Source organism: Melospiza melodia, chromosome 13, assembly GCF_035770615.1.
Source record: "Melospiza melodia melodia isolate bMelMel2 chromosome 13, bMelMel2.pri, whole genome shotgun sequence".
Classification (NCBI taxonomy): domain Eukaryota; kingdom Metazoa; phylum Chordata; class Aves; order Passeriformes; family Passerellidae; genus Melospiza; species Melospiza melodia.
In genome coordinates, this window is record NC_086206.1 from 3,705,967 (window position 1) to 3,727,274 (window position 21,308).

At 43.9% G+C, this 21,308-nt stretch overlaps 1 protein-coding gene across 3 annotated transcripts; it reads right to left on the reverse strand.

Moving 5' to 3' along the window:
- Positions 1-2: 2 nt before the first annotated feature.
- On the reverse strand, positions 3-19,803 carry LSM14A (LSM14A mRNA processing body assembly factor). Of its 3 annotated transcripts, none has more exons than XM_063167638.1 (10): positions 19,500-19,803; positions 10,844-11,007; positions 9,558-9,690; positions 8,514-8,633; positions 6,657-6,833; positions 6,295-6,357; positions 5,524-5,703; positions 3,892-4,063; positions 2,845-3,073; positions 3-1,811 (listed from the first exon to the last, which is right to left on the reverse strand). In XM_063167638.1, exons 1-10 carry the CDS (start codon positions 19,618-19,620, stop codon positions 1,788-1,790), a joined length of 1,383 nt encoding a protein of 460 aa, XP_063023708.1. In that variant the 5' UTR covers positions 19,621-19,803; the 3' UTR covers positions 3-1,787. The 3 variants fall into 3 exon arrangements, with proteins under 3 accessions (XP_063023708.1, XP_063023707.1, XP_063023709.1); XM_063167637.1 differs by having other exon boundaries at positions 8,514-8,636; XM_063167639.1 differs by lacking the exon at positions 6,295-6,357 and having other exon boundaries at positions 8,514-8,636; positions 19,500-19,800.
- Positions 19,804-21,308: the final 1,505 nt, after the last annotated feature.

Consider the following 21,308-nt stretch of genomic DNA (forward strand, 5'->3'; position numbering starts at 1 on the left):
CGTGCCGCTTGTACTGAACAGTTTATTCTGGTTTAAAATAAAAAACAGAAAGCCTGGCCGGGCGGGCCGGGCCTACGCAGGGTTTGTGTACCCCCGGCCGCGGCTCCCGGCCCGGGTATTTACAGCTGGAACACCTCAGACAGTAAAGAGTTATTGCAACAGGACAGCACTTGCCTCTACGGTCAAAAATCTCAACAGGTGTTCAGAATCATGACTTGTGGATCCCAAAAGGCAGTTGTTAAACATGCAAAAACATTACTAAACAATATTATCTAACTTCTACGGCTGTCAAATACTTGACCTTAATAAGGAAACCAATTACAAAATACTTCCTTGTAGTGCTATACAAAAGTTATAAAATTAAGATTCTATCAACCACTTTTAAATATTCCAATTTTTCAACAGTGCAGTTTTTCACGTCTTTATCACCACTGAACATTCTGAAGTAAAAAAAAAAAAAATCAGCAAATTAGATCAAAGTGATGTAATCTTTGGATCCCTTTATTCCTGTGGCCTTCATATACATACACAGACACAAATGACCAGGTTTCTATTTCAGCATATCAGAAAGTTGCAACTAGTTATCCAGAATTGGCAAAAAGTCCGTACTGTCATTTGTGACTTCGTGGTCTTAGAACCAGAGTCTCAATGTCTCCAAGCTACGGTCTATCAAAATGCAAACAACTTCAAACACTAAGAATTCTTTAAATTGCTCATGTCTACAGGTATTACAACAAAGTTAACGTTTCAAGAATTGACAAATGGAGACAGACTTTTACCCCAGGCATTCCAGGAGAATCACCAACTCGTGTGCCTGGTCCATTATTAAAAAAAGTTAATATTTCTCACTAAGTAAAATTAATTGCAAATCTTGACATATGAAAATTCCTTTTCTCCTTTTTTTTTTGAAAATATCTCCTAAACTTGGTCAAATCCTGTGATATACCAGAAACTACAAAATCAAATTCTTGCAAGAGCAGTGAAGCGTGTATCCAGTTTTGTGTAATGGAAGAACATTTTCAAAACTTCATTATAGTCCAAATATAAAATCAAACATTTAAGCTTGAAAAGCTGCTAAAGAAAAAGAAACCCAACTAATTCAGTGTTCTTCAGCATATCAACTTTCTGCAATAACAGTATGTTTACCGACTTAAAAATGTTTATTCTTTAAAAAATTAGTTGCTTTTTATACAGCTATACAAAGTTTGTAATGTTTCTTTGGCAATGGGATATAATGGAATTTTACAACTATATAAAAACTTTCCTTTGCCTAAGAAACAGTATTTACTGTGTGTACATATCTGACTGACAAAGCAAGTTTTCTACTGTCCAGCACCCTAGTTGATACAAGAACAACTACCTCAAAAGGGATTTTACAGGATTTCCAAAAAACAACCTTCGGTGGGTCAAAACACTCACAGTATCGACGGCCTTCTGCATACCATTGTCCTTACAACGTGAAGCAATTATCAAATACAGTTTAGTAATAAGAAAAATCCTTTCAGTGATGAAAAAATACTTAAAACTCCATCGAAGTACTGCTTATAATTAACTATACATAAGAAATTACTTATCCTTCTGTCTCAAATATATTTAATGCTTACTTGTTTTCAAAGATGGCCATTTCTCAAAAGTAACTGCATTACACCCCTTTGAAATTAAATAGTTAAATCCCAGTGCTGGTGACAAGTATACAGCAAATAAACTTCATTCTTTGCAGAGATCAAAACTAATTCTCTGATTCAAGAAGATCTAGACGTTCACCTGGTTTGCAGCTTTCTTGTAGACTACGCGGCAACTTTGTTGTCTTTCTAGAGGGAACAAAAGCAGAGTGTGAAAATTCATTTTGGAAAACAAACCCTACAAACTCATCTGGGCAACAGCCCTGGGAGCAGCTGTGCTGTGCTGGCTGTTCCCCATGTCCTGCAGCAGAAAGGAGACCTCAGAGGAGATCAGGGTGGCACCTGGTGAAACCCCCTCAGCCTGGCACTGAGCAGAGCAGCTCACCACTCCAAACACAAAGCACAGCACAAATCCTCAGCCCTTGCACCACCTCCTACTCAACTGGAAAGCAGCAAAACTCTCGTTCAGAAATTCAAATTGCTGATCTTCAATCCCTCATTTCCATTCACATTCAGCTACCCAAAGTTTCTTTAAGTCATAAGACTAACTGTTGAAAACGAATCAACTAACAGGTGAGGGATGTCTCACAAAGAAATGTGCTGTGCCATAACCCTCCAGTTTTTTCATTAAAAAATTAAAATTTCTATTAAAAAATCAGATATTCTTGTTTGCAAAACTCTAACTAACTTGGTGCTCTGTCCCAGTCAAAACTCTAAAAGCCCAGTTTATCTGAATCAATCTGGATAGCTGTCTGATTCTAACCAGTACACCAGCCTATAAGATTTGTGCCAACTCATTCACAAAGAATTCAAAAGTTTGTTGCACAATGGAAGCGAGTTAAACTATTCCCTCTCATCCTTTATATTTTTACAATATTTTACAAAAATGCTTGCAATTTACATCTCTAACACTTGCATTCCATCTGTAGAACTTTTTTTCCCCTTCATTTTCTCCTCCTCCCCGATAGCAGCTATCAAATAGCTACTCAGAGATGTGATGAAAAGCAAACTTTACTTTTGGCTATTGATAGTAAAATGATGCCATGTAACTAAAATTTCAGCATTAATGGACTTTCTAAAAGGTAGCTCAGAGCCCTGCAAAGTAGTTCCAGTTCTAGCAAGAAGTTCTAGTTCACCATCAAACCTAGAATCAGGAGACAGTGAGTGCTCCTTTCCCAGAGCAGCGGGCCGGCTCAGAGGAACAACAAAGCACTTTATTTACCCTATATTCGAAGTCGGCGAACTCGCGGCCGCCGCGGCCCCCTCGGAATCCGCCGCGGAAGCCGCGGGGGGCGGGGAAGGCGCCCCTGCCGCCGGCCCGGCCCCGGCCCCCTCGGAAGCCGATGACGCCCCTGCCCCTGTAGCCGCCGCGGCCGCGGTTGGGGCGCAGGGGGATGCCGAAGGTCTCGGCGTTCAGCCGCCGCTCCTCGGCCCAGGTGGGTCGCCGCTCCCTGCAGCACAGAACCAACGGGGATGGCTTGAAACTCTTGGGAAGGGAGGGACAGCGCCCTCCGAGAGGGTGCAAACGATACAGGAATCACACGGTAAATCTGCACAGCATCCCTTCCTCAAGAAGCCAGGTGTCTGCCACAGTTCACTGGGCTCATTGAGAAGGAATATGGCACAGAGTCATTAATAATGCTCTAAGAGTTTGCCATACTGAAAAGCACACTCTGTATCCCTGCACCCAGTATAATTTAAAGCAAGAAACAGTTTGCAGTTACAGATGTTATTTTATCTGGCTGTGAGTACAACCAACAACTCCCCCTCCTGCAAGTCAAAAGAGGTCAGCAATCCACATCTTCGTGTGTAATAAAAAGGCACCAGCAAAAGATAAGCTTTAATTCTCCTGAAATGCTATCTGTCCATTTCAACAACACTACTGGCCGAGACAGTTATGTAATCTGCTTAGGAACCATTACCAAAGCAGGGTCGTAATTGATTTAACTAAAGTGTTAATTTAGCAGCAAAGCAAAACAAACAAACCCTCCACATCTTAGTTAATCTGGAAAGGAGATTCTGCAGCCTGTGCATTAAGTTCTTAAAGCCTGGCTCTAAAACACCTTAAAATACCTTCCCATGACCATATTGCACTTGCCCAGAAAGAAATTTAGCACTTCTTATTCCCATTTTATTTTTGCCAGCTGCATGTGGAAATAAGCTCTAATCACCTTTGACTCAGAGTTGACTGTCAGTGCTACTCACTGCAATATCTTATGACATAAACATGCATTAAGCAGACTAACAAGCTTCTCCTTGCAGGCCTTACCTATTGTCATCACAGGAAATGTTATCAAAGAAGGATTTGGTTTTGTCATAGTAGCAATTGGGTCCAAGTGGATCTTCCTCATCAGCATTCCCTTCGCTATTTTGGGTATCAACACCTGAGTCACCTTTGTCTTCTCCATTTACAGGCTTCTCTGGTTTCTCAAGTTTATCTTCTGGAAAATAAAATTAAACAGAAGCCTAAAAAAACCAGCCTAAAATAACTGTTAAGTTACTCCCAGTCAGAGAAGAACTATATTATATGCTATAAAAATAATTTAATGTGGAAATCAAATAACTTGACATGTAAATTAGGATGTATTGCTGTCTGGAGGTTTCTATGCTTCCTGTGGGTTTAGTTACCAAAAAACCCTGCAGCAGAACAGATTTGACACCCATCTATTTTCTCCCCTCTTCAGCTACCTCCTTCCTGGCCTTAAGAGCCTCATTCAGAGACTCCTCCTAAAAGCCATCCCATGGTTTTGTTCATCCTTGTTGTCCTTCTCCTTTGCCTTCTGGTTTTGCTGCCATCTCCTCTGAGAAGCAGGGCCAGCATTCTGACTTTGTGATGTATTTATTTCCTAATAATGCCTCAAGTTCAACTCACTGTTTTAACCAGTACTGAAAACAAAGCTGATGGTTCAACATCAACAGCTATTGCTATCTTCAAATCTCATTTAGGAATGTCTACAGCTTAAACCTCACAGTGCTGTGCATAAACTACAGACAACCAGCTCAACCTTTCCACATCACACACAAGAACCACCACACTCCAAACATTTCTATAGCTATTTATGGTTAACATTCCCTTTCTCTTTATTATTCTGAAAAAACAGTATCAACAGCAAACAATCAACTGACTGAGAAATGATCCAGAAAAACAGGTGAGCACCACAGGACAGATCTTATGGGACTCAATTCGAGTTTTCACTCTACATTGAAATCTGACCATTTATTCCCACCTCTTGTTTCCCAGCCTTTAGCCAATCATTCACTGAAACAGGGAACTCACTGTATTAACCTGCAACAATTTTGTCCAAAAATAGCAGCAGCAGTGTAACAAACAGGTGGCTGGTCACAAGAGAATGAGGTAATCAAAACAGAAGCCTGCTAGAAAATGAGTGCTGGCAGCATGGTTTTTAACTACTCCTGTGTTCCTCTGGAAAAGGATAAAAGCAAGGAAATGCTAGAAACTTTCAAACAAACTCTCCTACATACAACAATGAAGTTCTGATTTAAACTCCTTTGCTTTTGGTCTATAATTGACATTATAATTTTGGTCTAATAATTGAAACCTAAAACATGGATTTTCTTTTATTGCATCCTTTCCAGAATTTTAAAGTAATAAACATTATTGGGACTTCTGGTTAAGTAAACTGCATTTTTAACACAGACTTGTTAGAACTTCACAGATGATATGTGCTAGTTAAAATTTGTTAAAAACTCAAACAGTGACCCAAGGATTTAATTAACATATGACCTCAGTTTACTTATTAATCGGTTTTTAAATTTATTTTTAATGACTGCAAGCAAGACTTAATACTATATGCCTTTTGAAGTGTTGTTCTCCAAGGTAGGATCAAATCAGCAAGACACAGTTTTTCCATGCTCAAATCTAAAGCAAAAATTGTTTTACCTTTTAATTTAAGTTTATTATGAAACTCTCTATCAATCTCCTCCTTATTGAATTGTGCATTTGCACTTTCAAAGTCAAAGTCCTTCTCAAACTTCATTGGACCATCCCTCCTGATACCAAATCTTCCTCGGCCCCCTCTGTGACCTCCGCGGCCTCTCCGTACTGCAGGCGCACCTGGAACTGAAAACAGGGAAATTCTCTTTGGTTTTGCTTTGTGGATTGGCTTTTCTCTGAGGATGGTGGAGGGTGTTTTGTGGTTTGGTTTGATTTCTAATTCCTGGGGTAACAGGCTGGGACTTCAGAAGTGCAGGAAGAGAATGCCTGTTGTTTAAAGTCCCATCAGAGCAGCTTGTCATTTGTAAATTCACTCACAGTAATGATGAAAGTGGCACAGAAAGCTTAACAATACTAAATTTGTGTGTTAAAGACTCTCTAGAAGTCATTAAAAGCTTTTGGAGGACAAGTTAAAATATTAGTGGCTTTTCAGTCAAGTATATTTCTACAAAGGCCTTTATTTCATGCTATTATGTTTATAAATCTGCGATGTAAACATATACTTGATTCATATTTTTATTTAAATTGATTGCTTAGTATAAAACAAGAAAATATTTTTCTCTTTAATGTTGACTTCATTTGCTTGCATTCTTCTGGCACAATGCAAAGTTGTTACCCTCTCAAAGCAAAATGTGAAAGAATTTATGTATTTCAGCAAATTTTAAAAAATGTATTGGTCTGAAAGCAATGATAGCTATTTCTCAAAATATGATTTACCAATTTGTCGTTTGTTTTCATTTCTGAGTTCATTTTCTGATCTTGAAACCTTGTGTGCTTCAGCTAAAGTTGGAAATAAAAACATGATTTGTTTATCCAATTAGATATTTTTGATCATACTTTTGTATATAGTTGAGATTTTAAAAAAAATCCAAACCTACAAATGTAAATCACATGTTTAAATCATAAAAGAAAAAAAAGTAATTTAGAATATATGCTTAAATTTAAAAAGAAATATGTATCTAATGCAGGTCTCTGCTGGGCAGCCTACCAGCAGGAAAATTCCTCTGTACTACCCTTTAAAAGGGCACTTTGTATGTGGATGGAAGGAATGAAGCTGTATGAAAACCATCCAAAGCTACCTCGTCTGTGCTCTTGGCTCTCTAGGGATTTTTGGCTTGCAGACACCAAAGGTCTGGTTTGTACAGGACTCCTCCTCCCAACTGGTGCTGGAGTGGGCAGGTGGGCTGAAGCTGTTTGTACAGCTTGTTCCATGGTGGGGCTCCTTCTCAAATGGTCCATCTGAGGGCTTGAACGACCTGGGGGGGAAAAAACCAAACCAAACCCCACAGGGTTAATTCTCATCTACAGAGGTGAGTTACTGGAGTTACTGGTCTCAGCCAATCCAGACTGACAGGTTTATCTGCCTTAGCAGTTAAGGCAGCTGTGTACAAAAAAAAAAAAAAATATTCTGCACCATGGGATCCAATTATTCAGAATAAAGGATGTTTAGGGATACCCCTTCCCTCAGTCTATGATGAAATAATGGGTAAGACACCCAATCCCTACCAACCCATTCATGATGTACATTTAGCTGTGGAATCAAGCTTGGGCATTGACTGGAGGTAAAAATGCTCCTCCTGCCCCCCTGGGATGCCAATGGGAAGGGGCTGCTCCCAGGGCAGCTGTGATGCAGCTCAGGCACTGCTGCAGGATCCCTGGCACACCAGGACAGTGCCACGGGCTGGGCTCAGTGCAGGGAGGGAGCTGCCCCACACAGCCCTGCTCACACAGGCAGGAGCACCCTCAGCATGGAGCCACTGATCCAGCCAGACAAGCTTACAACATCAAACAGCTAAATCTACTAACAAATTAGAATAAGACTCAAGTCCCAGTAAGTGAAAGAACAAGGCTGTATCTCATTACAAAACTAACAAAAGGAAAACAAAAAATAAGCCAAACCCATGAACAAAACAATAAATCCAACCATACCACATTTGCAATTGACAAAGGCAAAAAATATTCCTAAAAGCAAACACTCAGAGAAAACCACAGGAAATGTTGGGGCAGAATGTATGTTCACCCAGAGCAGGCTTTTAACTGCAGAAAACCAAACTTGTGTTTCAACAGAGAAATGCTCAGCATACCTTTGCCCCTTGCATTATTCCAACAAAGTAGAATCTATTCTTGGCAACCCACTCAACTAGTCCTAGAAACACTCCTAATGGGTATACAAACCTCAGCTGGAATTTAGGGAAAAAAACTGCTCTAAGTGTTTTGCCTTTTAACATGACTGCATAATTTAAAAACAGCATTAGAAATACATCTTGGCACACACTTTGATAGCAAGGAAGAGTGGAAGAGCAGGAAATAATGGGGTTTGGGTTTTTAAGGAGCAATGTCTGCATGAAGGTGAAGGTGTTTAATGTTTAGTTTCTTTTTTCTTTGCCATTCAAATATCATCTGGAATCTCATTTTTTCCAATATTACATAAACTATCTATACAGCTTCTGTTAATATTAAGCTGATTTAAAAGTCATGTCCCCACCTCTACAGGAAATCAAGTCTGCTGTTAATATCATCTATGTAACTATGCATGAACAGAACTACAGTTAGGAATAAAGATTTTAAAATTTTAAGCTGAAGGACTTCCCATTTCACTCAGTATGAAGTATCTGCAGTTCTGCCATGTTATTAACAAAACTAAATACTGAATTTCCACATGTATCTGTTTGCTAACACCATTTCACTTAATTAAGCCCTACTTCTCAGTACAGGTGCCTTAAGGGTAACAATGAACGTGTTACTGCCTGCAGCACTCCAAGATGTAGAGAAAACACATTCAAAGAGCAAACACAAAACCTCTCAGTGTCTCCTGGGTTTAATACCAAGTGTTTTCATGAGAGAATTCACTGTTTGGTTGGTGTTTCTGGCAACCACCAAAATCACATGGACACAGCTCATCAAAGAAATACTGAAGTCACTAAAAAAGATTTTACCTTGAGACATCTGTGTTTTTAGTGATCTTGCATCTGTTGTAAACGCAGAACCAACTGCAGTGCTTTGGGACATGCTAGCACTGCCTGAAGAGTCTGTTCCAAAAGATGTTAAAGAACCTCCTGCTTTGAAAGAAATAATATACTTGTAAAATCTGGTTTAGACTTTTTTTAAACTAGCACTAAATGATTAGTGAAGCTTTATTAGGCAGTTATTCTAGAGTACATGTAAATCTGCCCTTCCCATACATTTTTAGTTTAATCTAACAGATGTATGCACATAGGCTGGTAAGACTAATATCTTGATTTTTCCATCTAAAATGAAAAACAAAAGAGCACTTCTAATTTCACCATCAGAAGTATTAACAAAACACAGTCACCTTATGGAGCCATACATGTTATTGGTATATATTTCCACTTAAGATCCTTTCAACAAAAATATGACTGTCACATATTGTTGATATCAAATTATGGCCAATTCTACAGCCATTCTTTTGCACGGCTAACGTTTTCAGGAGTAGCACTGCTGCCAGAACAGTTATGAGACTTTAACTTCCTATGAGAAAAACTAAACTGTGAAATAAACTCTCAGGGAGGAAGGAAAGTTGGTTGGTGAGTCTCAGAGAGAATGTGCAGTCTAAAGGAGCAACTAGCCCATGCAGCTCACAAATCCTTCCAGCATCTATTTCACAAACAGCTGAAGGATTGCACTGGCACGTGGTTGCTGAATAATCCAAATCCTTAGTTAAGGCACACAGCACCTGGTCAACCCAACAGCTGTGGGGCTTCTCTACCACTTGTGAAATATAAGGAATACTGGTCCCTCTGAGATAGGTGTTTAGTTCTCAATCATAATTATTTTAAGATGCAGACTACTAAGAACTCTCTACTTTCGAGCTAAACTGCAGAACTAACAGAGATAGAAGACTGGATCTGCCTTAGGATAAGGTACTGATGAAATTCTGCTGACATTCCAGGCAGTGGTCGCTGTCTGAGCACACAGAGGCTCCCTCCCAGGAAAGCAGCGGGTGACCACAGTGAACGTACCGACTCCCACGGCGCCGAACTGCTGCCCCACCAGCGGGCTGGGGCTGAACTGGCTGTACGCAGGCATCCTGCCAAAGGGGCCGTAGGAACCCACAGACTGGAATGAGGATGTGCTCGAAGATCCTAGTGAAGACTGGAGACAAAGCACACAACACACTAGCAAAAAGTCATATTTACACCAAAATTAGGAAATAGTTGTGTGAGGCAAGACATGTAGAAACTCTAAAATAAACATTTCCACAAGTATGTACAGCTTACAGACCTGTGGAAACAGCAAGACAAAATTTTGCAATCCTTTCCCTATAACCTCAGACACTGTCTTGTCCAACAGACACATATAAACTTTGTTGGCAAATTTAGGAAGTGTCCTGTCTTTTCCCTTGAAGTTCCAAACCCCACAGGTACAATAAGACACCCAAGCATACTGGAGGAGGCTGGGGTTATCACTGTTATTGGGGTTGACAGTAATGCAGCTTCACCACTCTTGACTACACTGACAGAGCGACTTGCACCAAATTCAATAAAAGTCCGTGGAGAAATGCAAGGGCACATCACAAGGAAGTTCGAGAATTTTATCTACAGAATAGATAAAGTAGAAGATGTGTATTACATGGGATTATCAACCTCCATTTGAAGCAAGAGATTTCCTCTTGCTCTCAGGGATGAATTCTAAGATACTCCTTAAGCACAATCAAAAAGCCAACAAATTTCTGAGAAAACTATTTATCATAGTTTTCATTTATCATTTATCTGTTTACTGCAAAATGACAGACTAATCAAATCTGAAGGCTTCAAGCTGTAAGCTGCTTTCCCCTCAGAAACCAAGTATTCACTATTCAAATCACTGCCTTATAGTATGAAGCCTGTTTAAAAACATAGCTAGATGAAACACTTGAAAGTCATAGTTAGCAAAAAGTGTTAAACGTTAAAACAAAAATAAAACTAACAAGCAAACAAAAGTCACTAATTATCTGCAGATATTTAATCATCTACTCCATTTGATTTATACCAAGTCTGATCTTCCCAAGAACTATGTGTCCTAAGCCAAGTTCCTTCCAAAAAAGGCATCAAAAACGTCATTAGTTGCTTTTGAAAAGACAGCAGCTTTGGTATGTAGTGCACTGTCCTAGAGTTAGATTTCAAGCTTCATTTTCACAGTTAAGGACTGTGAAAGGGGAAAATCCTTCCAGAGTTCTTTACATTGGCTTGTGAATGTGATGAACACTTTAACTTTTGAACACTCAGCTAGAGAGCACTTCAGCATTTCCAGCCGTGCTGGGACTCACCTGGACAATGGCAGGGTCCTGTGGCAAGGAGCACTGAGGTTTGGGGGGCTCACACACTGTCAGGTCCTTGATGTCACTGCCACGGAATATGATGTACTCGAAGACCTCATCGCGAGGGGGGATGGGTCTGTCCGTCGGTCTGTCCTCCGTGCCAAAGGAGCGAACTGCAGCGGCGGGAAGGGAGACAAACAATGAAATGTCCCACGTTCAACAAAAGGGTTTTGAATATACTGCAAAGACAAACTGCTTTAAATGAAAAGGATAAAATTTCATTGAGAAAAAACCTTTATTGAATAGGCATCATATTCTTTATCAACTCTCCTCAGACAAACAAGTCATTTAAGCTAAAAAATCTGAGTTAAAACCCAAGCCAAAAGACTGAGACATCACTTATGGCATTAATTACATGTTGAATATTTCAAATGTTTTGTGAGGGTAATTTTGGCTGCTAAGTCAATCCTATGAATCAAGAAATAAATGAGTTTACATACTTCATATTCTGCATTTGCCAAACAGGAAAACTATGCTAATACTACTAAAATCTGGAATATTAAGAATTATCAAATGTGAATTCCTCAAGAGATTCAAAATTTAATAAAACAACAAGAATTCTGTGGTATGTATGTACAATTTTTCCCTAAGCAAAAAGCATTCTTCTTGCTGGTGTAAGGTTCATATGATGTCATATGATCTCTGCCAAATTAAGCAAACTCACTGAGGCAGAACTATCTTCCTAGTGTGCACCATAGCAAGACATGAAATTCCTTGTATGAATTCCAGCAGCTTTCTGACTGCACAGCCATGCAGCAATGAAGCTCTTCCTTTTGCACTATGTACAATCACTAGCACTGCACATGGGTGCCATCACTTTGCTGTCACTGCCCTCTCAGAAAATTTTCCCCACCCTCAGACTGCCAACCCTGGGTGAGCATCAAATAAACAAACAAATAACTGAAGAAGAGAATTGTCTCCATGGCCTAGCTGTGTAAGCAAAAACTAAACAATGGATTGAAACCAGAGAGGGCAAAAAACCAAACCCCCAAAATCATGACAGTCACATTCAATCACAATCACAATAACTTGTAGCAGCTTAATAATCCCTCAGGACTGTTTCTGCTCCAGCCTTTTAGAAAGTGTTTGTTTGCTTTGCAAGGTACGGGTTATGCTGAGAAAAAAAATCTGTATTTTGCTTTAATTTACCAGAATTAGATTTCCCTCCATTTTCAGATGCATCAACATTTTGGAGACATCATTAGGCACTTATTTGCAGCCAGAGAATCATTAGTCAAGAAAAGCAGAGTCTCCTGTAGAGATGTATAAAGTGATACTGAGTCATTTCTCAGGCTGCACCAGCCATCTTCCATCACTGTTGCTTCTTGTGATACTGCATAAACAGAGCTTAACATCAGGTATTAAATCTTTTTCAGAAGCATAATTCAGGGGTAAAGAGATCATGCCCACACTACAAAGAAAAATATCATTAAGTAGTTACAATTACTTTGCTCATGTATCATCTAGTGAGCTGGCTTTCATTATCTTTTCTGTTTCTGTGCATCTGAAAGTCTGCTCTGAATGGTGCTACCAAGTGTGAGCAATGTAAAAAGGCACACACTGTTCAGCTCATGTCAGTCCTTGCTAGGAAAGGAATCTGTCTTCTTTTCCTCCACAGAAAAAATGTCTGGAGCTTAAGAATTCACAGAAATTAACTCAAAATAATGCACAGTAGCTTAATAACATTATCAGTGGGTCACGTGCATTCCTGGGTCAATTCATTTCATTGCTTTTTATTCACCAGGCTTTTCTATTTCACTGGCTTGACCATGGATCTACCCTCACTTTCTGGCCAACTTATAAATTATCTTGGACTTTCATTCCATCATTTGACCTGCTGCCTTGGTAAGTAAAACCAAAGTTGATTTTGTACTGCTTCACATTGAAATGTTTCTCTAGCAGCCATTTTCTCTATAAAAGTGCACAAAAATAGCCAGAGTATGATCAGTTAATTACCAAAGGATTTTATTTTCTAGCTAAAGCAAAGAAACTACTCTACAGAAACATCACAGAGAAAGGGTAGTAAGTTGGGGGGTTGCATCTTGCCTTTACATGGAAATAAAAATCTGATCAACTGTGGAAGAAATAAGTTTTGAAAGTATTTCTGTTAAGTCAGAGCTACACTACACAGGTAAGTATTTTAATATTAATAACCATGTCCCATCATCACACATACAGGAACAGTTCTAACCCCCAGCAATTACCTTTCTCCATTCTAAACCAATTAAAAAAGGGAACCACCAGACTTTCATCTACTGATGTGCTGAAAGAAGTAAAGGGATTTCAGTTATGTTAAAAAACAATCTTTCTCCACACCATGAATTACCATAACATCAAAAGGAAGCCTTTCAGTGCCAAAATTGAGAATTCATCTTTAAGAGATTCCACTGTCTATGCAGCTAACTCAAGACACTGATAGAGTTGCCAATGGTTTATCAATAAAACACGTCAAGACTTGCTACTAAAAGTTTTGACTCCTCCTTTACTTCTCCCCTGCCCCAAATCAAACTGGTTTTATCACAGCCTTCTGCAAAATAGAAACACAATTTCATCCAATGAAAATTTGCTCTGCTGGAGAGGGGTAAGCAAACTCCCCTGATTTGCAGCTCAGACTCCTCTCTCACCACAAGCAACCAAAATAACCCCTCCAAGTCCAACTTCCTTTTCAAGCAGGAGCCAGAACTGTGTGTGGTGATCTAGGAAGGGTTACCTAACGAGTCCACCCCAGTCAGGTCCTTCAGAGTAGCATTAAGGAGTTTAAAGTTACTTTTTGTGTATGGCAAAGGCACACCTACCTTTACAGTTTGTATTTTCCTCACTCAGATTAGGATTTAACACAATCTGAGCTCACGAAAGTAAGAAGTCTAATATTAGAATGGCCAGAATAGCAGAATTTTAGAAAGAAATAGCTTTTACCACGTCTTCTCATACTCAGAGTATCAAAAGCACAAGGTATTGGGGCAGCAGCAGGCTTAGAGCTCAGTCTGAGGAAATTCCCCAAGAGTCAGAGCTGGACAATCTCCTTCCTCCAGAACAAGGTGCAGTTCATCTATAGCAAAATACTAAAGAAGGAGAGGAGATTAAAATAAGCACAAAAAGATTGTCTTGTGGAAGCCAATCTTACAACTGCAGTAAATCTAATTAATTTCACCTTGTCTATTTCAGGATTGGTTTTTTATGTTATTTTTGAAAGAGCTAAACTGGCTTAATCACTTGCAAACAAAAGGACAAGCAGTACACGTTAAAAGCAAACTTATTTTTTGTCAGTGTAAATATACACAAGTCAGTAGCTAAATAACTAACTCTCTGCAGTCGATTAATCTATAGACTTGTGCCCAAGTGAGCACATTTTTGCACAAATTTTCACTGTGATATTACTAGTATATGATATTTCAATGTATATTACCATATTATACTACTGTAGCATTCAATGGCAACACTGCAACTTCCCCAGGTAACAGATCTGTTACTTGTTGATTAACCCAGGGAATCCAGGCAGAATGTCAATGAGAAGTGAAGGCACTGACTCTGCTGCCCACAAGGTGAACCCTGCAGCAGCTCAGGCTGTGCACACACTGCCTCTCACAGAATCACAGAAGTTCAAGGCTGGAAGAGACCTATACGATCATCAAGTCCAGCCGATGTTCTAACTGTTCAACTAGATCATGGCAGCAAGCGCCACATCCAGTCTTTTTTTGAACTCTTCAAGGGATGATGACTCCACCACCTCACTGGGTAAATGATTCCAGTATCTGACCACTCTTTCTGTGAAACATTTCCTTCTTAATTCTAACTTACAGCTGCTTGACGCAGCTCTCCTCTCCCCAGGAGCAGACACAGACACACAGAGACACACACACAGACGCACAAACATACACAGACACAGAAACATACACAGACACGCACGCACAGACACACACACACAGACATGCACGCACAGACACACACAGACACGCACAGACACAGAAACATACACAGACACACACACACAGACACACGCACAGAAACGCGCACACACGCACAGACATGCACGCACAGACACACACAGACACAGAAACAGACACACACACGCACAGACACATACACAGACACACAGACAGACATGCACAGAAACGTGCATGCACAGAAATGCGCAGACACACACGCGCGCAGACACGCGCGCAGACACACACGCGCAGACACACACGCGCGCGCAGACACACACACGCGCAGACACGCGCGCAGACACACACGCGCGCAGACACACACGCGCGCAGACACACACGCGCGCAGACACACACGCGCGCAGACACACACGCGCGCAGACACACACGCGCGCAGACACACACGCGCGCAGACACACACGCGCGCAGACACACACGCGCGCAGACACACACGCGCGCAGACACACACGCGCGCAGACACACACGCGCGCAGACACACACGCGCGCAGACACACACGCGCGCAGACACACACGCGCGCAGACACACACGCGCGCAGACACACACGCGCGCAGACACACACGCGCGCAGACACACACGCGCGCAGACACACACGCGCGCAGACACACACACACGCGCAGACACACACACACGCGCAGACACACACGCACGCGCAGACACACGCGCACGCGCAGACACACGCACGCAGACACACACGCGCGCAGACACACACACGCGCAGACACACACACGCGTGTGCGCAGACACACACAGCAGCTGTCCCTGCTCCCGAGGCACCAGGAGCAGTGCAGCACTGACAGGACACCACCACAAGTGCACGAGTCACTTCAGGTGCCACCTCTGCACCCGTCGCAAGCCCTGCACTGCAGCCACGCTGTGATGCCTGCACAGCACAGCACAGCACAGCACAGCAGCTCCTTCCCCAGACAATGACCTCAGCCTGCATTCCCTACTCGCAGGGAGACGGAGCAGGCTTTGACAAGAGGAATTCCTCTGCTGTGACACACTGTGCCCAAGTTTGGTTTGGCACACGGGCCCTAACCTTGGAGACGTGCAAGGAGCATGTTACTTAACTGACTAAAAAATACATTCCTAAAAAACTGATAGAAATGTAACCCTTCCCTTTGCTGCTCCCACCCCTGAATGAGCCCAAGCTCAGGATTTCAACTTTCCTCTGTCTGCATTTCTGAGTTTTTCACCTGCAAATAATGCTCTGCAGAAGTCTGGAAGGGAAGTTTTCCTTTGGATGTGTCATTATACCATGGATGATTGAAAATGCCAGAAGTTTAACTACTTCTTAAAACTACCAAAAGCTGTCTCATTAGTATCTATCAATTACCATGGTCCCAGCTGCAACTCTCAATGGTCCAATAACTGCTAAGTGAGAACTGATGCATTATAGCAGAGAGAGACAATAGATAATTGTTTATATATATAATATACATAAGTATAATTGCTTATATATATAATTGTTTATATAATTGTTTCATAGCTAAGTATTCCCTGTTGTTGAAGGAACAAAGCTTTTTCTGACAATATGGTTGTTCTTACACAACATTAAAAATAACTCTCTCTAAATCAGTGCCTTGAAATAGAAAACCATTGTGTATAACTTATATGAAAAATCACATCTCCCTTTTAGTGCCACAACATTTAAGATTATTCTGTAAATGCCCCAGGTAGGGCAGCAATCATTCCATCAAGAAAACCAACCATAGCTTGCAAACTCCTCTTAAACTGCTTGGGCTTAATGATGTTCTAAAAACTAATAACAATTTTTTTTAAAACTAAGTGTTAACTAGAACCATGAACTAGGACATTTCCAGTTATTTTAACTTGCAGCTTGCCAATAGGAGTGAGTGGGTTTTGGCTGCAGACACTGTCTCTGAAAAGCTGCTGATCCAAAGAGAACATATGCACCAATAACATTAAAGAACCTCAAATGTGTGCACAGCTTGCAGTGTTTGGGATCCACCCTGGATGGGGTTCCCCTGCTATTTAAACAACTACACACTTACACACTCTGTGAGAGGATGCACATTCACCTTCCCAGACTCCAGCTCAGGTTCAAAATGCTCAATATTGAACAGCTCCTATCCCTCTCTGTGAGACAGAGGCCACAAGTTTAGCTCAGTGGAAAGATCACCACGGTGTGAACACAATGCTGATTAGAGAACTGGAGCAGATTGCCCCCAGTAAGGAAAGGACCAGAGCCTGTGCTGGCAACCCCAAACACTCATCTGTGTCTGAAAGCCTCGACTGTTTAAGACAAATGAGGGCATTCCATGAACACAACTTTGTGAGATTAATCTCTGACTGGTTCAGCCCACACAAATCCTACAGCTGGGCAAAGCTGTAGTTATTCAGGACCAGACTGCACCTCTACCTCTGCACTTTAGGTTTCAGTGTCCTCAGTTAGAGCATGAACAATGCTAAGGTGCCCTGCATGCAGTTCAGGGAACACTCATGTCACACACACTACACAGCTCAGCAACTGAAAGCATCAAATCTTTTGGGATTTTTTTTTTTTTCTCTCTCTCTGGCAAAAAAACTGATTACATTTGTAGTCATGATTCACAGTAAAGGGTTCTAGTCTGACTTCTGGACTCAGCACAAGAAGAAGAGGTAACTATGAGCTGATCAACATAAAGTTCTGCTTCTTTCCCAAACAGAGCTGGCCAGTAATGCAGCACTCCTGCCACCTTCCATGGACACTGTCACACACATCCAGGGCCTGAGCCTGCAGAAACTGAACACTCTGGAGTGCAGCACTCTGCCCACGAGCACACAGAATGCTCCAGTCTAACATGGGTGTCAGCAGCTCCACATTAATCTCAGGATTTTTGGTTCCAGGTGGCCTAGAAATACTGGTTTATTCTCTTCTGAATCATAACACTATTACAAAACACACATTCTTCAGCTAACTCAGCCAAGTTCTATTAAAGTAAATTCAGTGGTTTAGATTTACATTTCTGATGAGAGCAATGAGAAGAGAGTAGATCAGACTTGTAACTGTAGTTTGATCTATCAAATATGTACACTTTGGCAGATACACCACAACATGACTTAACCACTCTGGAGAAGTCATGCAAAATTGCCTTGGTCAGCACTAAATCAGTCTAATTTTGGACAAGACTATCACAAGGTCCTCAAGGATAGGATTCTTTTTCTATGTGCTTTTGCAGGAACCTTAACAATCACAGCATGCAACTGGAATTTCTGAACATTTATTTTTAATCACAATATCCAGCTTTTCCTTGTATAAACCAAAACCAGCTGTCCTTTCAAAGTAGATAATGCAACTCCAGCCAGGCAGTTTAACCTAAAGGCAACTTTAGAAACGAACAAAAATCGCACAGTGAAAGCCAACTCTGCCCCAAAAGCGAAATGTGCAAGGCTGGGACCAAACTCACCGTGAGGTGTTTCAAAGCCCACGTATCAGAGTTTACAAAACAGAGGAACCTATTTCTGAAACAATCACGGGGGGAGGTGTTGCTGGCGAGGAGGGAAGGCCTTAAAGTGACCCAGCGCACAAAGCAGAGTTCCCACAAAGGGCAGCGAGAGCGATCGCACTCGCGGCGTGCACCAGCACCAGGGAGGCTGTGCAGAACGGAGCGGACCGGCGCCAAGCCTTTCCTACCGCCAGGAACCGAGCTCTGCAATCCGCTCTGCCCCAAAGACTTCATTTACAAGCACGAAGTTTTCCTCTTCCCTAATGGCTGCACCGACTCTCTGCTTTTACATACGAATTTAGATTACTTAGCAAGACTTCACAGATGCAAGAAGTGTAAAGGAGAAAAAAACCTGAGTGTTGCAGAATCGATTATAAAGAGGTTATTAAAAGTTCTGACTTAATGTTTTACCTTGAGAATGAATGCATGAGAAACACTGAAGTCCTTAGGACGCCCAGTTTCAAAAATTCTCTTCTTTGGCCCCAGCTCTCTTCTCAGTAAACCTAACTTTCTTATACGCTCACAAAGATCTCTTCTCTTTCCCGATATATAAATGTGTATGTATATATATATATATATTATCTTGTGGCCGACAACATTCTCCTACCATTTCGAACTACAGTGTGCCATACACCTCGAAAATTACCAGCTTACGTTCAGCTTTTATCGGTAATCCAGCAATGAGGAGCCCCCTCAGACCCGAGCTATCTGCCGTCCTAACATGCAGAGCAGCCCAGTCATACACAGCCCTATACTCTGTAGGTCTGGAATTCTTAGCGAGGCAAAGAAAACCTCCTTCCAGCCTCCCCCTCCTACTCCCTTTCAGGCACTAGCTGCGGACCGCTTTCACCGCACGGGTTCCATACTCGCACACCACAGGGAGCAGCTCCGAGCACCCCGGCACGGAGGCGCTGCCGGCTCCTCTCGGCGAGGGTCCCTTCCCGGAGCGGGGCCTCGCAGCGCCGCCGCTTCACGCCAGACCCTCTCTCGTTCCACCTCCCCCGCGGGACGAGGCGGGCTCTGCCCGAGCTCCGCCAGGCCCCGCAGGCCGAGGCCGCTCCCCGGGGCTCCCCAGCGCCCGGCCAGAGCCGCGGCTCCGGTTCCTGGGCCGATCCCGGTGCCGCGGCCTCGCTCCCGTCCCGCGGCCGCGCTCCCGTCCCGCCCCTCCCCGAGCGCCGCCGGGCCCGCTCCTCCGGCCGCCCGCGTCCTTACCCTTGGCCAGCGCCACCGTGGAGTTCTCGGTGTCGATGGTGTACAGGATCCCCTCATAGCGGATCTCAGCCTTGGAGATGAGGCTGATCTTGCTCCCGATGTAGGGCGTCCCCCCGCTCATGGCGCTGCTTCTCGGTCAGGGACACCCCTTCGCCGCTGCCGAGGACTCCTTAAGCTAGGCACAAGTAGCCAAGCAACCCCGCCCCTGAGTCGTAGTAGGCGCTGTCCTCCCGTCGCCCCGAGCCGCCGCTCCCCACACAGCAGAACCCTCGGCGCAGCCCTCGGCGGAGCGCTCAGCACGGCCCGCGCCCCGCGGCTCCCAACATGGCCGCCGCCTTCATCTTCCCTCACAGCGCCCCCCCGCCCGGCCCGCCAGGTGCATGCCGGGAGCGCGGCTACTCTCGCGAGAGCTGCGGGCGGGGACGCTGATTTGGGGGCGGGAACGTCGCGGAGCGGCGTCGGGATCCCGCGCGCCACGGCGGGAGCGGAGCTTCGGCACCGTTCGGTCCCGTTCGGCTCTGCCCGGCCCGGCTCGGCTCTGCCCGGCACCGCTCGGCACCGTCGGGCCCTGTTCGCTTCTGCTCGGCACCGCCGGGCTCAGTTTGGCTCTGCCCGGCACCGCTCGGCACCGTCGGGCCCTGTTCGCTTCTGCTCGGCACCGCCGGGCCCAGTTTGGCTCTGCCCGGCACCGCTCGGCACCGTCGGGCCCTGTTCGCTTCTGCTCGGCACCGCCGGGCCCAGTTTGGCTCTGCCCGGCACCGCTCGGCACCGTCGGGCCCTGTTCGGTTCTGTCCGGCCCGGCTCGGCACCGCTTGGCTCCGTTCGTCTCTGCCCAGCTTGGCTGTGCTCGGCACCGCCCGGCCCAGCTCGGCACCGCCCGGCCCCGTTCCGCACTGCTCGGTTCTGCCCGGCCCCGTTCGGCCCGGCTGTCCGGTGTGGTCGCTGGGCAGCCCCGGCCCTGGCGCAGCCCCGAGCGGTCACCGGGCAGTGACAGCAGCTTCGGTGGTTTGGGGGTTCGGGGTGTTTGAGGGGCCCGCCCGCTGAAGGGCAAATCCCGGGGACCCCCGTGGGCAGGGGGAGCGCAAACAGCAGGAGCAGGGGATGACATCGGGTCTGTTCCACCGGGATTCCCTTTCACTGTGCTCAGAGTCACATCCTGCAGCCAGCACTGAGCAGCACAGTTGTTGATGAAATCCTGACCAAAGTGTGGGATTAACCCTGCAAAAACACCCTTTGGGTACAAGCAAACACACACAAACGCCTCACGATGCTGTGATTGCACTTCATTTGAGCACCTTCAGTAAGAATCACAAATGAGGCTTCTGTGGGAGGCCACGGTACTGCCTCAGCCCCCTGGGACACCCCACAACGAACACCAGCCTCCGAAAGGCGCCTTAGCTTTGGATTCAGCAGCTGGACATGATCGCATTGCAAAGATTCCCCAAGCGTTCTGTTCAGAAAAGGCTTTGAAATGCAATAACAAGCCAGACTTCCCAGAAGGGGCTGCAGTGCCTAAGCAGGAGCCGGGCTGGGCTCCTGGGGGTTTGTGCCCGCGCTGAGCTGGCTGTGAAGTTCCCAGGAGGACTGGAGTGCCCAGGGAGCTTTACTGAAATTGCCCCCTGACCCACCTGAAAGATGGTGAAGCAAAGTGTAAATGACTGCACAGACCCTATCAACTCTGTGGGACACCACTGTTGGAAATCTGCATTGGCAATTCAGCTCAAAGTAAAGCTCCTGGTTAGAGAAATAACAAATATTCTGTTGCAAGGAAAGAGGCTGGTCTGTGGTGAGTCTGAACCTCTGTTGGAG